Consider the following 14433-nt stretch of genomic DNA (forward strand, 5'->3'; position numbering starts at 1 on the left):
TAAACAGACATTTTGCATTTGCACACATAAATAAAACTGCTAAATTCTGAACAGCCCATACTACAGGGATAATAATTTATTAATTGTTAAGGGTAGAACAAAGTCCTGAAGTATTCTGTTTCCTTTTGGGATTTTTAAAAATTATTTGTTTTACCATTGTCATTAAAGTAAAACGTTCTTCTACCTATTCTGTTTATTATTTTGCATTTATCTCAGTCTAAAATACTATTCGTTATATTGTAGTTCAAGCACCACAACTGTGCAGTTATTACTGTCTCCACAACTCCAGAGAAATCATTACCTATGTAAATTATGAATGCATTTTCTACTTGGAGGGAGGCAGGGAAAGCAGGTTATGCAAGCCTGGCTAACTTCAGTATCCCCAAAGGGAACGTACAAAAAAGCCACATTCTAAAGATCACTGATTATAAGAATAACTTGAAAATTACATTAAATTACTGAAAATTACATTGCCTCAGACAAGGCAACAGGAAAGACGCTGTACAAAAAACTAAAACCTAGAATGAAGGACCATCGAGCTAAATTAATTCCATTTGTTTTTGTTTTCCAGGCAGTATTCAAAATTATGTTCTCAACATGCATACAGAAACAAAATTATTTTGTTGACAAAGGTGAACTCCAAGCACTCTATGGGGAATCTCAACAGCCCTTCCGCAGAACTCAACATCTGCTGAGGAAATGCCTGTCATGAGACATAATCATTTTCACTGTGGCACTATGTGGCCAAATCAAATATTAAGACTCACACATTCACTTCTCATGAAATACACGCTACAGTAACTCTCTTTTCAAGACCTTGAATTTTTGTGGGTTCCATAATCCACATACATTTTAATCAAGTAGCAGTAGTCTAAATGAAGTATTTACAGTAATTTGGGAAGCACAAATGAGAACAGATCGACACAATACAAAACTAACATCAATGAAGTAATTTTACGAGCAGTTGTATAAAATAAATGTTACGAATTCCTAATTTTATTTTAGGATTTACTATCACATATATAGTTTACTTCAAACAAATAAAGTACCATACACAGCTAGTAGTTTTGAGATGCCTGGATCCAGGCACTGAGAAGGGCCAGGCTAATGCAGTGCTTTAACTGATGCGCACTTCAGAAGCTGTACCAGATCCATGATTTCTGAACACTTCAGGCAGGAAGGTAAATGACAAGCAATGAAGACAAGGAGAAACACACTATGGAAACCTTTGAACATGAAAGAACTGAGGGCATGAAGAATAAGGACTGGAGACAACGCAGAGGTGACAAACTGAAACACTGAGGGCTAACCTATTTTCAGACTCCACAGAATACCATAAACCGCTAAGCTATCATCAATAATCATCATTAAAATTGAAATACTGGTCTCTGTGGAAGCCCCATCACTTCATACAAAACTTGTGTGGACATACTGAACAGCCAGAACACAAGCCTTGTTTAAGTAACCAAGTTTCTCAATCTTTTTGTTCACACTAGGCAAGCCTGCAGCTACCATCCTACCCTTTTCCTGCTACTCCAGCTAAAACATCAGGTCCTGTGCTCTCCCTCCTCACAGCTTTTCTCCTCCACTGATAAGTCCTGTCAACCAGGCAACTGATCCACATTAAAACTAATGCATCCACAAGTAAATAGATGAGGCACTTCTTGCAGACCTACCCGATTCAGCAAAAAGGTGGCAAGAAACAGCCAGGCAGAATCTCCCTTTTCACTGGCTCAAAAAAACCTGAAAACCAGCTTGACAATATTTCCTTCCCACTCCCCCTGATCTTAACATCAACTCCCAGCACAAGCAAATAACAGAAAAGACAAGCAAACAACTTAATCTCACATTAGCTTCTCCACTGAAGTGATAATTTTTTTTCGCCTTGAGTAACTACTCGAAATTACGTTTAGAAGACAATCCATAGGGTTCATCAGGAACTTGCTGTGGAAACAAGGACTGAAAATAGAAGAAAATACCCATGGGCTTGGACTATTATTGCAACTACCTTCATCTGAAACATTGATCCTACAGCTCAAGCCCAGTTCTTTGGGAGTACACACGTGCAGGCTTATGCTTTACTGACTAATCAGGAAAAACAACAAGCAAGATAAAAACATTCAGGCTGGTTCCCTTTCAGACTACCAGCCATTTGTTTCTGTATCCAAACCTCAAAACACAACCACTGAACCTGTCCAGATAGAGGTGATAAAAGTCTATAAGAATGGTAAAGGACTCCAACACCTATTTGACAGAGGAATACCAAAGAACAGTGCTCTGAGTAAATTAACAGTTAATGACAGGAAAATATATGAAAACATAAGCGTATTTTTGTGGGGAATTTTTCAGCTATTAGGAACTTGTAAATTAACCGAGAAGTCCTTTTATAAGGATTTTAATGGAACTCCAAATATTAATTTAGGAATTAAAAGGGTGGCTAATCGTTGGGATAGACTGCCAAGTTACAGGGTAATGCTCATGTATTTGGTATTTTTAGATCAACTAAGGGCAACAATCTAACCACAGATCACTGTTCTAAATACAGTGACCACGCTCCCAAATCAATGTTTTCACATCACAGTAGCACAATGTCCTTGGGGATAGAGACTTTGCAAAGCCTTGTCAGAAGGATGAGATGTAATTTATTACTTTTTAACGTTTTAATTGGTTTTAGTGGTTTTAATTACACATGCCTGATAAGAAACAAATAATAGCATTGGAAAAACAGACATCATGAAATTCTGCCCTCATGTAATTAAACCAAGACTGTACCTGTCTCAAGACAGCTCCTTAATGTCTTCTAGGTTCTCCATCATAAATTCAAAGCATTTCCCCTTCATTAAGCATTTGTCCACCCATGAATATAACACAACAGTACAGCACACTTCTAGGAATACCACACTTCCTTAAGCAAAAGGAGTGAGCGCCTTCTATTCATATTATTTTCCTCTTCTGAAAACTCTCAAAAGCTGAAAAAGCAACTTTTGAGTTACCAAGTGTTCTCACCCAAATTTGCCAAATAATCAGACTGCGATGCAACTTTTGATTACAAATTCTGACCTTAAGCAACATCCATTCGGTCAAAGAAAAACAATCTATGCAAATAAAAACAGGTTACTTGGCAATGAAAGACTACATACAACCGATTTTCAATCGGTCTCCTAGATTATAAAGTATAACAAAAAAAGTTGTTCTATCTAGATCATTTTCAGTTTAAAGTACCTATCCTATTCTATAGTTTTTGCATGTGAGTGGCAAAGAAAACAAGCAGCTACTTATACAGTTGCTATCTATACTGAGCCGCAAAACAGCACATGAACATAGCAGAATGGCGTATGGAAATAAACCTAACATAGTGCTGAGGAAAGTGTTCAAGGAATTCACATCAAATGCCAACGTGTGAAAAATTCTCACAGGTCACTGTAAGTGTTCATGGACAAAGAATGGATAAAGACCTCATGTGACAATATAATTCACTATTCTAACACAAGATGCAATTAAAGCCATAAGAAACTGCAGCTAAACATTACAGTTTCTTTTTAGAAGAATTCAAATAATTATTCAAGTTTTTCTTCAAGCTACCACTGTTTACAATTAAACCACTTTGCACACAATAGAACGTGTAGGCCTACACACTTAGTACATTCCTGGTAAAGTAAGAAATGAATATGTTACTGTATAATAAATATTAATAACATCACAATTTTTCATGATAACTTGCACATGCAAGTATGTATAAAACTGAGTAATTTTTCTTCTTTATATTTCTGCTTTTGAAAAAGGCACAATCTCAAAGATCCAGTAAGAGCTGAGCAGTCAGTCCAGACAACTTCAGTACAATGCCTTCTTGTTGCACCACAGAATCACAGGGGTTAGAAGGGACCTCCAGAGATCATTGAGTCCAACCCCCCTGCCAAAGCAGGCTCCCTACACCAGGTCGCACAGGTAGGCGTCCAAGTGGGTCTTGAATATCTCCAGAGAAGGAGACTCCACAACCCCCCTGGGTAGCCTGTTCCAGTGCTCCGTCACCCTCACCGTACAGAAGTTCTTGCACACATTCATGTGGAACTTCCTATGCTCCAGTTTCTGGCTGTATCCCCTTGTCCTGTCTCCACACACTGCTGAAAAGTGTCTGGCCTCACCACTTTCTCCCCTACACCTCAGATATTTATAAACCTGGATTAGATCCCCTCTCAGCCTTCTTTTCTCAAGGCTAAACAGACCCAGTTCACTCAGCCTTTCTTCATAGGGGAGTTGCTCCAGGCCCTTCACCATCTTTGTGGCCCTCTGCTGGACTCTTTCCAAGAGATCCCTGTCTTTTTTGTACTGGGGAGCCCAGAAGTGGACACAGTATTCCAGATGAGGCCTTACCAGGGCAGAGTAGAGGGGGAGGATCACTTCCCTCAAGAATATGAGCTGTTTCAGTACAGAGCTGGTTAGCAGCAGCATAACTGGCACCAGAACATCAAAAACAACGGGAGACCATATTAGAAATAGTACAAATCATCCAGGATAATTACTTCAGTGTTAAGGAGCAGGACACAGAATAACCTACTGAAGCATCACTCTTCTTTTTTTCCCTCCATTTTGTTCTGCTTCCATAATTATGTTCCCTCCAAAACTAACATGGCACATATCGCTACTCTTACTCTCCTTAAACTTTCTTCACGTTAAGAAACAAATCACAGAAATAATTTCAGAAATGTAACAACTTTTTTGCAAAGCTTACCTGTATAAACAGTCCATATAGTCTGCTCCTTTGCTGTATTCTTCCCAGTATCTGTGATACATAACCAGTACTTGCTCTTCAGATTCCAAAACTCTCTGTGAAGAAAGAAACGCATGGATGCACATCCATGAAGTTAGTGAAAAAATGGCACCCATAAATTGAAAGCTGTAACAGGATTACTGTTTTAGAATAACCACAGGAGCAAAAAGACCACCACAGCTAAATGCCAGCAACTCTGAAAACAACACTGTTGCTATGACTGGAAAACTAACAAGTGTTATTATTACTTAGTTTTGATAAGCCAACGACAGCAGCAGATGTTGTTTTACTTTGCATTCTGAAAGAACAATGTCTAAATACATTAATTTCCTATCTGCCTTAGAGAACAAGCATGGTTCATACTCTTGTAATATGCTGGTAGATAACAGCAGAACCACTTCCTCACATGCGCCAGTGCACCAATTTTAAACCCATGTAGCCATCTGACACACCAGAACATCACCTCACTAACTATAAATATTTAAAAAACAGGATTCATTTCAACACTCAACTGAAAATCCACCATACTTACCAATAATCCTGGAAAATAAAAAGGTTTAGAAGAACACAAGTCTATGCAAACTTAAACACACCATAACTTTTGTAAAACTGGGTGCTAATCTTTTGGAATGTCAGCCATTTATGTTCTAAGAAGCTGCTGCTGTACTGAAGTTCTCAAAATAAATTCAGATTTCAACAAGAATATGTTCAACAATTCAGATTTAAATGAAAGGAACCTTGATGTGCTGATGGACAGTTGGCTGAATATGAGCCAGCAGTGTGCCCAGGTGGCCACGAAAGCCATTGGCATCCTGGCTTGTATCAGGAATGGTGTGGTGAGCAGGACTAGGGAAGCCATCCTACCCCTGTATTCGGCATTGGTGAGGCCTCACCTCAAGTACCGTGTTCAGTTTTGGGCACCTCAGTACAAAAAAGACATGGAGGTACTGGAGCAGGTCCAGAGAAGGGCAACAAGGCTTGTGAAAGACTTGGAAAAATCAGCCCTATGAGGAGAGGCTGAGAGAGCTGGGGCTGTTTAGTCTGGGGTAAAGAAAGCTGAGGGGAGACCTTATTGCTCTCTTCCAGTATCTGAAAGGTGCTTACAGTGAGAGTGGGGCAAGTCTCTTCTCACTGGTGACAAGTGACAGGATGAGGGATGTTAGGAATCACTTCTCTACAGAAATGGTAGTTAAACACGGGAATAGGCTGCCCAGGGAGGTGGTCGAGTCACTGTCCCTGGGTGTGTTTAAGAGCCATCTGAACGTGCTCAGAGATATGATTTAGCTGATGATTGTTAGAGTTAGGGTACTAGGGTTAGGCTGAAGTTGGACTTGATGATCTTTTAGGTCTTTTCCAACCTGAGTAATTCTACAATTCTATGAATTAGTATGATTTGTGAAGGAGGATGAGATCTTAGGAATCAACTCCATAGTATGCAATGTTAAACTCTCAAGCAATAAAAAAGTCAATGTAACAAATATATAAAAGAGGAAAACTAGCAGACTAGATGGAACCAAAATTGCTATCCACTGCAGCACCAATTCCACCAAGATTTTCCAAAATCAGTTCAAAGACAAATGGTGGGCAGTCAGTTTCCAAGAAGTAGATGTTTGCCATCAACTACTTCTCACAGTTTCCATTCAGCTGGCACCCACCTGCCTAACCTAAATAAGCTCAGCCAGCTCACTAAATAACTGAGTTGCATGACAGTTCTCTGAACTGATTTAGTCCAACAAAGAAACAGAAGTAGCCTTTCCACAATCAGTACAACTACCCATTACAATGCCTAGCCTATCCTGTAAAACACACATGCACCTAAGTTCAGCAGCACTTGCAATTCTTCATTCTCTAAATAAGCTGTGTCTTTGGTGTCTGTATAAATCTATTCCTCTTTTTGTTGAAGTACAAGGAAACACTGATCATCCATCCTGTACATGCAACATGATGGATCACAATTCTCTCAACTTTAGTTTTTTTCTATCTGAGGACATAGAATTTACAACTATATTAATACAAAAGTATTGTTACGATGTCATGATAAGCAATCGTTACTTCCTCCCCCCAACTATTATTATTTTTTACTTTTTTCCCACATTTCAGAAGTTTTCATCAGTAGAATACGTACAATCTGTACCCAAGACATTAGAGTGAAGTTTTACACTTTACAAAAGGCTAATTACAACATCCAAGCCTTTGGAATATAAAGACATTGCTATAAATTCTTTGAATACAAACATTGAACAGAGAAGAACAAGCTTAGTTTTCAAGCCAACAATGAGTATATAAAATGTACAAACACAGAGAGATCTCTCATATTTCCAGCTGTATAGTCTCCAGATCATTCACATCTCTAATTTTGTGTCAAAAAAACCTGCACAACTTCATGTGAACACCATAAAAACCCTCCATAAAGGATAAGCAACACTGACACACACATCAATATCTGTGTGGGTTACCTTGTGTAAATGGCGTACATGATTTTCCAAGAAAATTTTTGTCTCGGTATAAAGTCTCTCACCGAGAGGTTCAGGATAGGCCACACATAAAGCATAAATGTCTCTGGGCTCTGAGTCAAGGTTCATATCTGCTTAAAGCATGAGAATTCATGAACATAATTTTAAGATATACAGGAACTCCCCCCAGTCAATTACATAAAAAAACATTTTTAAAGATGAAGCACAAAAGATGAAATGAATCTTTTTATTAAGCTCGTGTAAACCCTGATTCACAAAGACTCTAAGCTTACAGCATCAATTATCAATATCTCTTTTTTAAGTAGTGAAAGCTGAAGGAGTGTTAGATCTAAGATCCCAGAAATTCTGACAGCCCCATGCTGAGCTGACTTCTACTGCTTATTTATCACATACAATACATATATTAATCTAAAAGTGAACATAAATCTAAAATAATAATTCTGTGTCCACGACCAGTGTGAAATTCAAACTCTTTCTTTTTGGATAAAGGTAACTATTAAAGAAGTGTTAATTAAACAAAGAGCATGGAGCAGTGCACAACGTGAAGTTAAATTCTAATTCCTGTGCTTGCCCAGTTTCTTCTCCCCTTCAGATCCAAACCAGTTTACTGCCGTTATTATAATCCCCTCAGCTTCCTAAATGGAACAATTATACCATCACAACAGTGATTTGGATCAATAAACCTTTGGTTTATTTGACTATAATTATTACTTTAGTAATCTTGTTTAGACCACACAGCTAGACAAAATCATTACACTTGCTCACTTAAAGGCCAGCAGCAAACACAACAAACTGAATTATCGTGCAGAGCTGTATCAAGCTAGAAAAAAAACAGTCACTTCACACACTCCTCCAGCACCTTGTCAGGAAAATCAATCACAGTTAAGAACTTTCAATAAAGTCAAGCAAAGCCAAGACAAAGCTTCAGCTGATATCCCGGGGAACCACACTGCTTCTGAAAAATCATTAGAATGATTTAAAGAATAATCATGCTTTGTCATTACGTTTAGGCAATGCATCAAACTAGTCACATTAGAAATAAAAGTAACCTATATTAAAACATTTTTTCAACAAAGAGAAAGCACAAGAGCTGATTTCCTCTAATCCACCTTAAAAAAATAAAATGCATGTGCCTGTCTATAAGGAGGAAAAAGACACAAGGACAGCTGACAAGTTACTTGCTTCATCTACAGAACAGCATCAAGCTTTCATCACAGTTTTTCCCAAAAGCGTGGCTCCTCTTGGACACAGAAGTGTTGTTCAAAACAGAGAAGACACTGATGTAGAAGTGAACTGAAAAAGCCTTTACATGGCAACTGCATTCCCAGAGAACCAACAGCTAGTGCCTGCTATTGACTGAAGTTACATCATCCTTACAGATCTTTATCAGAACCCTCCTATTAATGTCAAGTAGTACTAAATAAAAACCTCTGTGAACAAAACATGCAATATTCACTGCATTGTGCTACACCAACCTGCAGTGGTAACCAATAAAACACCACAAGAAATTTAGCAAAGAACAGCGGGTTTTCTTAAACTTCATTTGTATGGAAAAATCACTCCTTATAAAGCACCTCTGAACAAATGCAGTCTAAGGATGATCTGCAGGTGAATGCATCCTCAGTATCATCCAGTCCGCAATCTTTTACCACATAAGTAAGATACTTGAGGAAGTAAACTCCAGAGCTAGAAATCCTAGGCTACTGCCAAGTCAACCGGACATGACTTTTCTATTTAGATCCACGACTACGCTACCGATTTGGATCACCAAAATGAAGTTACACATACCTGCTACAGGAACAACTTGCTTTGAAGTGAGAGGAAACACACAGCCCTCATTACAACAGCACAAAATAGTAACAGCAGCTTATCTAACAACAGCAGCAGCTAAATATCCGAGTCCATCTTGCCTCTGCACCCTAGGCTTTGGTTGGGCACCCACGTGACCATAACTGCTGTAAACAGTAAAAAAAAAACCAAAAGCCAGCATCTGTATTTCATGGAAAACATACAGCTTTCAAACAAGCCTCTCCTTATTCTAGATAACAAACTTCAGTACAAGTGGAAAGAAATGGAGTCTACCACTGTTCCTTGACACATGACAGTTCGCAGACCTGTTGAAAATACACCAGTAGCTTCATCACAAAAGCACTCTCACAGACACCTCACACACTTTCCTGCATCAGCCAAACATACAACTCCACACAGGCTCCTACTTTATGGATGAAAAGTTCCTTCAGATTTCTACAAAGAAGTCAACAGTCTCCAACAGGTATCACAGAGCAGCCTTGCTATACAGTGTTTACATTCTCGCTCAGTTTGTTGCAGTTTGCTCACCTAACTGTACCCTTCAGGTCAGAATCCAATTTGAAGTGCAATGTTCAAAAAGTGGTGAATTTCTTAACTAAAATAAAAATTATTTGAAGGATGAACCACTGAAAATTCCTCATGTTTTATTCCATAAACTAAAAGCATATTTCTTCTGCACTGCTGTTCCTCAGAAGATGAGAAAGGAGCCTTCACTATTCAATAATTTATCTTTAATGCTAAAAGCCATCTGTCCTTCCAATCCAGCTCCTTATAAGGAAGGCTGAGAAAGGTCTGAGGAAACTGAAGCCAAACCACTGCTCAGGGTCCTACAATCTGTGTTGAGCGCAAGAAGATCATTATCAAGAAAACACCGTATTCAAAGTAACAAGTGCTCAGTTACTGCCTTTGTGGATAAAGTATCTATGTAAAACAACATATTAACACACAGTTTTGAAGAAATCTAAAAACGATCAAAGCAGAGCACTCTGAAAATGTCTATGATTCAATCTTCCTTTGCAAAAGCACACATATGACTACCAAAATTCACAGAGCCCTCAGTCAGAACCTCTATCACATTGACTTTGTTTACTCTTCCTTTCCTTTGAATCTGTTCCTGTATTAAGGATACATGATTATACACGTCCAGATTAAAAGTTTGTGACTCACCATAGGATTCTTGTGGAACAAGAAATTAGCAGAGAAAGAGAGAGCAAGTACGCAGGAAAACAGAAAGATGCGTGTTGTCAAGTTAGAGGCCTTACAAACAATTTTGTTTGCAGTACAAGCACATCTCTCCCCATCCTAAATACCAATCAACCTATTTATTTGGTTGCTGCAAGAGTCAGTTCTACTGCTGAAAAAAACATAAGGACAATTACAGGAAGATCCTTGCCCAAGAAAACCTATTTCCAGACAGCCATTATCAAAGTACAGCTATTAGAGGTATAAACCACCATTCCCTATTCAAGCTTGAGCAGCCTCTTACCTTAAAGAACACACTCCAAGCAGCTATAACTTTGCTTATAGTTATAAGCAAAGCCTTAGAAGTTATATTAGGCATATGTAATAACCAATTTCCTGTAAATTCTATCTCATGTAGAGAGATGCAATCATCATTCATTTACTGGACAAAGTAACAACTCCAGAAACAGTCATTTTCCACAAAGAACCTGAAAGGAAATCTGAAGGTCAAAGGTGGCTCAAGATGACTCATGGTTTAAATAAAGTGACATATGGTCTTTCAAGTCATCTTCTCCAGATGGGATTCTCAGCTCATTGCCATTCTAGCATTTCAAATTTGAGATGAGCTATGTTTAAAGATAAGCTATGCTTAACAATAAGGTTATCAGAGTTACAGAGAAAACCCCACATTTACATCAAGTTCTCGGAAAATAATAATATAAGAATTAGTTCTAGAAGATAACTGTGCATTACCAAACTCGCAGCCCTAAAATACCGTTGATCTGTGCACCCTAACTGATTTAAGCTGTCTCAAGCAGCACATGAGAAAGCAATCACTTAGAATTAAGCTGCAGCAGATTGAAATCACAGTTCTTTGCTGCGGTTTATTCGTTGTTTCCTCATCATTGTTTTCACTACAGAGAAATTACACAGATCAACTGGTGCTAGAATCAACCAAATATCCTGTATGAATTTCATTAACACACAGTTCCAACATATTAGTCATATTTTTTTATTATGCTCATTAAGCAACAAGAAAAATAGAGTAAACAAACATTTCCTCATTCTGTTTTTAAGTCAGATCTCTGAAAAGGACAGATACATGCACTGATCCTAACATCTCTCTAGATGCTTAGAAACACATTAACTCCAACTAAATGAAATTCAGCAGAGAGCAAAAAGCTATCACAGGACAAGATAAGTTTTAGGAAGATCTGGCATTTAGAACTTATTAATAATATCTCAAGGTGGTTGTTTTTCTTTTTACATGTAAAACCCAAAAAAAAGCTTCCACAACAGCTGCATAGAAGAATGATCATGAACAGTTTATGTTAAAACATACAGCTTGGTCAGTGTAGCAGAACAACTAACACAGATTTAACATTGGAAGTTACAAGTCAGAGATGCTCCTCAGACCATTCTGCCATAAAGAATGCTCCAAAAGGCTCTCAACTGTGCCGAATTAGACACTAATAATGCCACCTTCCTAGGAACATAATGAAGAGATGACAGTAAGTTTTTAAGAATTACATGCCAAACGATTCTTCCAAGCCTGCTTCTACTATTCATAAGTGTTCCCTTCCTGATATTCAATCAACTGAAGTAAATCACAACAGAGAATCAACAGCTGACTTTGCATATTAGTACACTTAGAACTTCTTACATGGAACACAAGAGGAATCAATCCAACATCCCATTCAACTATTACCTTAAATTTTTAACCCATTTTGGGCACTGTTTTAAAATGGTTTGTCTCAAACTAAAGCATTTAACAGCTTATGGAAGACAGAAACGTGCAGTTCTTAAAATCTGCTTAGAAAAAATTACTACAGCACAATGTGCAAGCATGGAGATGCACACTTAGTTAATGCTAAAAGAATAAGGTTTGGTGTCTCAGACAAGGTGAACAGTCATGCCCCAGAAATCAATGATAAAGTTTTAAAATTAAAGAGCTTTTTCAAGATTACTGCACCATACAACTCCACAACCATCTTCTACAAAGCCTACAAGCAACCAAATTTGTATATACTTACAGATATACACTAAAAATCACAGGCAAATGGGAAAGCAATTCTGAGAAATGGTGAGGTGCTCACAAAGAGCCCAACTCTCACGTAACAGAATGAGCTCATGGTGCAATAACATACAAAGAAAAGTCTTCCCAGGCAACTCTTATTTCACCTGCTAGAATTAGAGAATTGCTATATAAGGCTAAACCGTTCTTCCACCTTATAATCAAACCAAATCTAATCAGATTGCCAGGGAGCAGCTACAAAGCCTCCAAAAATTCTCTAATTATTCACCACACTGTAAAGGTTAATGAATGCATAGATGCAGGGCACAGCTTTGCTTCTTTAAAAAGTTCACTGAAACTTAAGGCTTATTGCAAGCCCATTTTAAATACAAAAATCAAAACCATTCACTCTAACATCCTTTGTGCAGTTGTAACTTGAGCAGCAAAACTCTATGATTGCAACTGATATGGTAGTCAACAGTATACTTAAAAGTGCAGCATAAGCAGACCGGATTAAGTAAAACAAAACAATCCCACCACCCCCTAGATTTAGAGATTTGGATTCTGTTCTGTCATAGGTGCCCACTCCTGCCACACACACACTTGTACAAGGAAAACTCATTATCAAAAAGGGGAAACTTGCATACAGTTTTGTGAACAACCTCAGTACAAGCTAAAGATGGATATTACCGAAAGTAAGTAAAACTCCAACTTTTCAGCAGTTTATCACATCGAGCACTTCACAAGTACTCAGAATTTCCCACCCTTTGGCCATGTTTGCCTACTCATACACCTAATAGAAATGTCACTTAAAGGATACGAGAAGCGGTCATTCCACGTCGCTCTTTCAACATAATCCAACATAACAACAGCTTTAATTGTTGTTAGAAGTTTGTTCCATGTTTCATCGAAGTCAACTACTCGTGGTTTCAAGGACATTGTGGGGTTTTAGTGTTAACCTGTGGAAAAATTCAATATATCAGGCAATGTTGCACAATAATTTTTAGAAATACATTCAATTTGAATTTTTCTATTTAAACTTTGCATGCTGTACCACATCAGCACAGCAATACAAAGGATCCCTTCTCCCTGCCCATCCACCTTCCCAGTCAAGCTCTTATTTTTAACATTATGGAAGGGAATGTTGACGATGCATGAATCACCCATAACACAATGCCAATCTACTTAGCAGCACCACGCCTCGTGCAGTTCAGCACTTTATGAAACTTCCCATTCAACAGCATAGCACAAAAAAAAACTGACTTTCCTATAAGATTTTCTTCAGTTACCTCTGCACAAAGGCTGCTTCAGCTGCAGCAGGGAGAACCTGGGGCAGAAACACACTGAGAAGAGGATCAGGTTGTTTGAAATTACTGCTGTCAGCATACAGCCTATGTTCACTTCAAGCTTTCATGAAATATTTTTGGTGTTACAGTAAAAAAGCCACGAAACCCAAAAGCTTTGACCAAGATGACAAGAAAAACAATACACTGAACAGTGTTTTATGCACAGGTTGCATTGCCTACTGCACTGTGCAGCAGGATAAGCAGTGAATTCTTTCAAATAAACCTGGATTGAAAAATACAGAAGTTACATTAATGTATTTATATAAAAATACTGGAAGAGATCTATCGAAAGAATAAAAATGAGTGACTGAAATAAAACTAAAGGAAAAGTAGGAGAATTCAAGGAAAAAATGTCCCAAGAAAGACAAAAGACAAAACCATCAAGGCCTCCTCTTCCTGAGTCTCTGCTTGACTCTGTTCCGTGCACCCAACCCAGCAGGGACTCAAGGAGTGACAATGGAGGCACAAAACATGCCTAGATCCCACTCAGAAAGATGTCACCTTAAGACTAGAAGGAAGAGCATTCCTATTCCTGTTTTATTGAGGTGGACAGGTGACTTGTCACCTGATTCCAAATGTTGGTAGGCAGAAGGAAAAAGAAGAAAGCCACTGACAGATCAACCTGTAGCACCAGACACATCTATAAAGGAAAGAGCCAAACTATAGATCGAAAAGCTATCTAACCGTGGAAGCAGCTCACTCCCTTAATCCTGCTGGCTCCTTATTTCTCAAACCGAAAGATACTCAGTTCTCAATTCAAAGGAAAAAAGAACACTAATAATGTCAGATGCAACTTTTACACCTTACATCTCCACAAAAGCACCCCAAATAATTAACTGT

At 38.2% G+C, this 14433-nt stretch overlaps 1 protein-coding gene across 3 annotated transcripts in view; it reads right to left on the bottom strand.

The window, feature by feature from the left end:
- The window catches only part of CUL2 (cullin 2), a 44187-nt gene that overhangs the window by 27899 nt on the left and 1855 nt on the right, over positions 1-14433 (bottom strand). For 2 of the 3 annotated variants that reach the window (XM_072329826.1, XM_072329825.1), the window contains exons 2-4: positions 13068-13206; positions 7225-7327; positions 4730-4824 (exon numbers count right to left, since the gene is read on the bottom strand). In XM_072329826.1, the coding sequence (XP_072185927.1) occupies positions 4730-4824; positions 7225-7327; positions 13068-13186 (317 nt within the window). In that variant the 5' untranslated portion in view covers positions 13187-13206. Of the gene's footprint in view, positions 1-4729; positions 4825-7224; positions 7353-9030; positions 9128-13067; positions 13207-14433 lie in introns of those variants that run through there. The other variant, XM_072329827.1, reaches the window with a different exon arrangement.

Source organism: Excalfactoria chinensis, chromosome 2 (genome assembly GCF_039878825.1).
Source record: "Excalfactoria chinensis isolate bCotChi1 chromosome 2, bCotChi1.hap2, whole genome shotgun sequence".
Lineage (NCBI taxonomy): Eukaryota > Metazoa > Chordata > Aves > Galliformes > Phasianidae > Excalfactoria > Excalfactoria chinensis.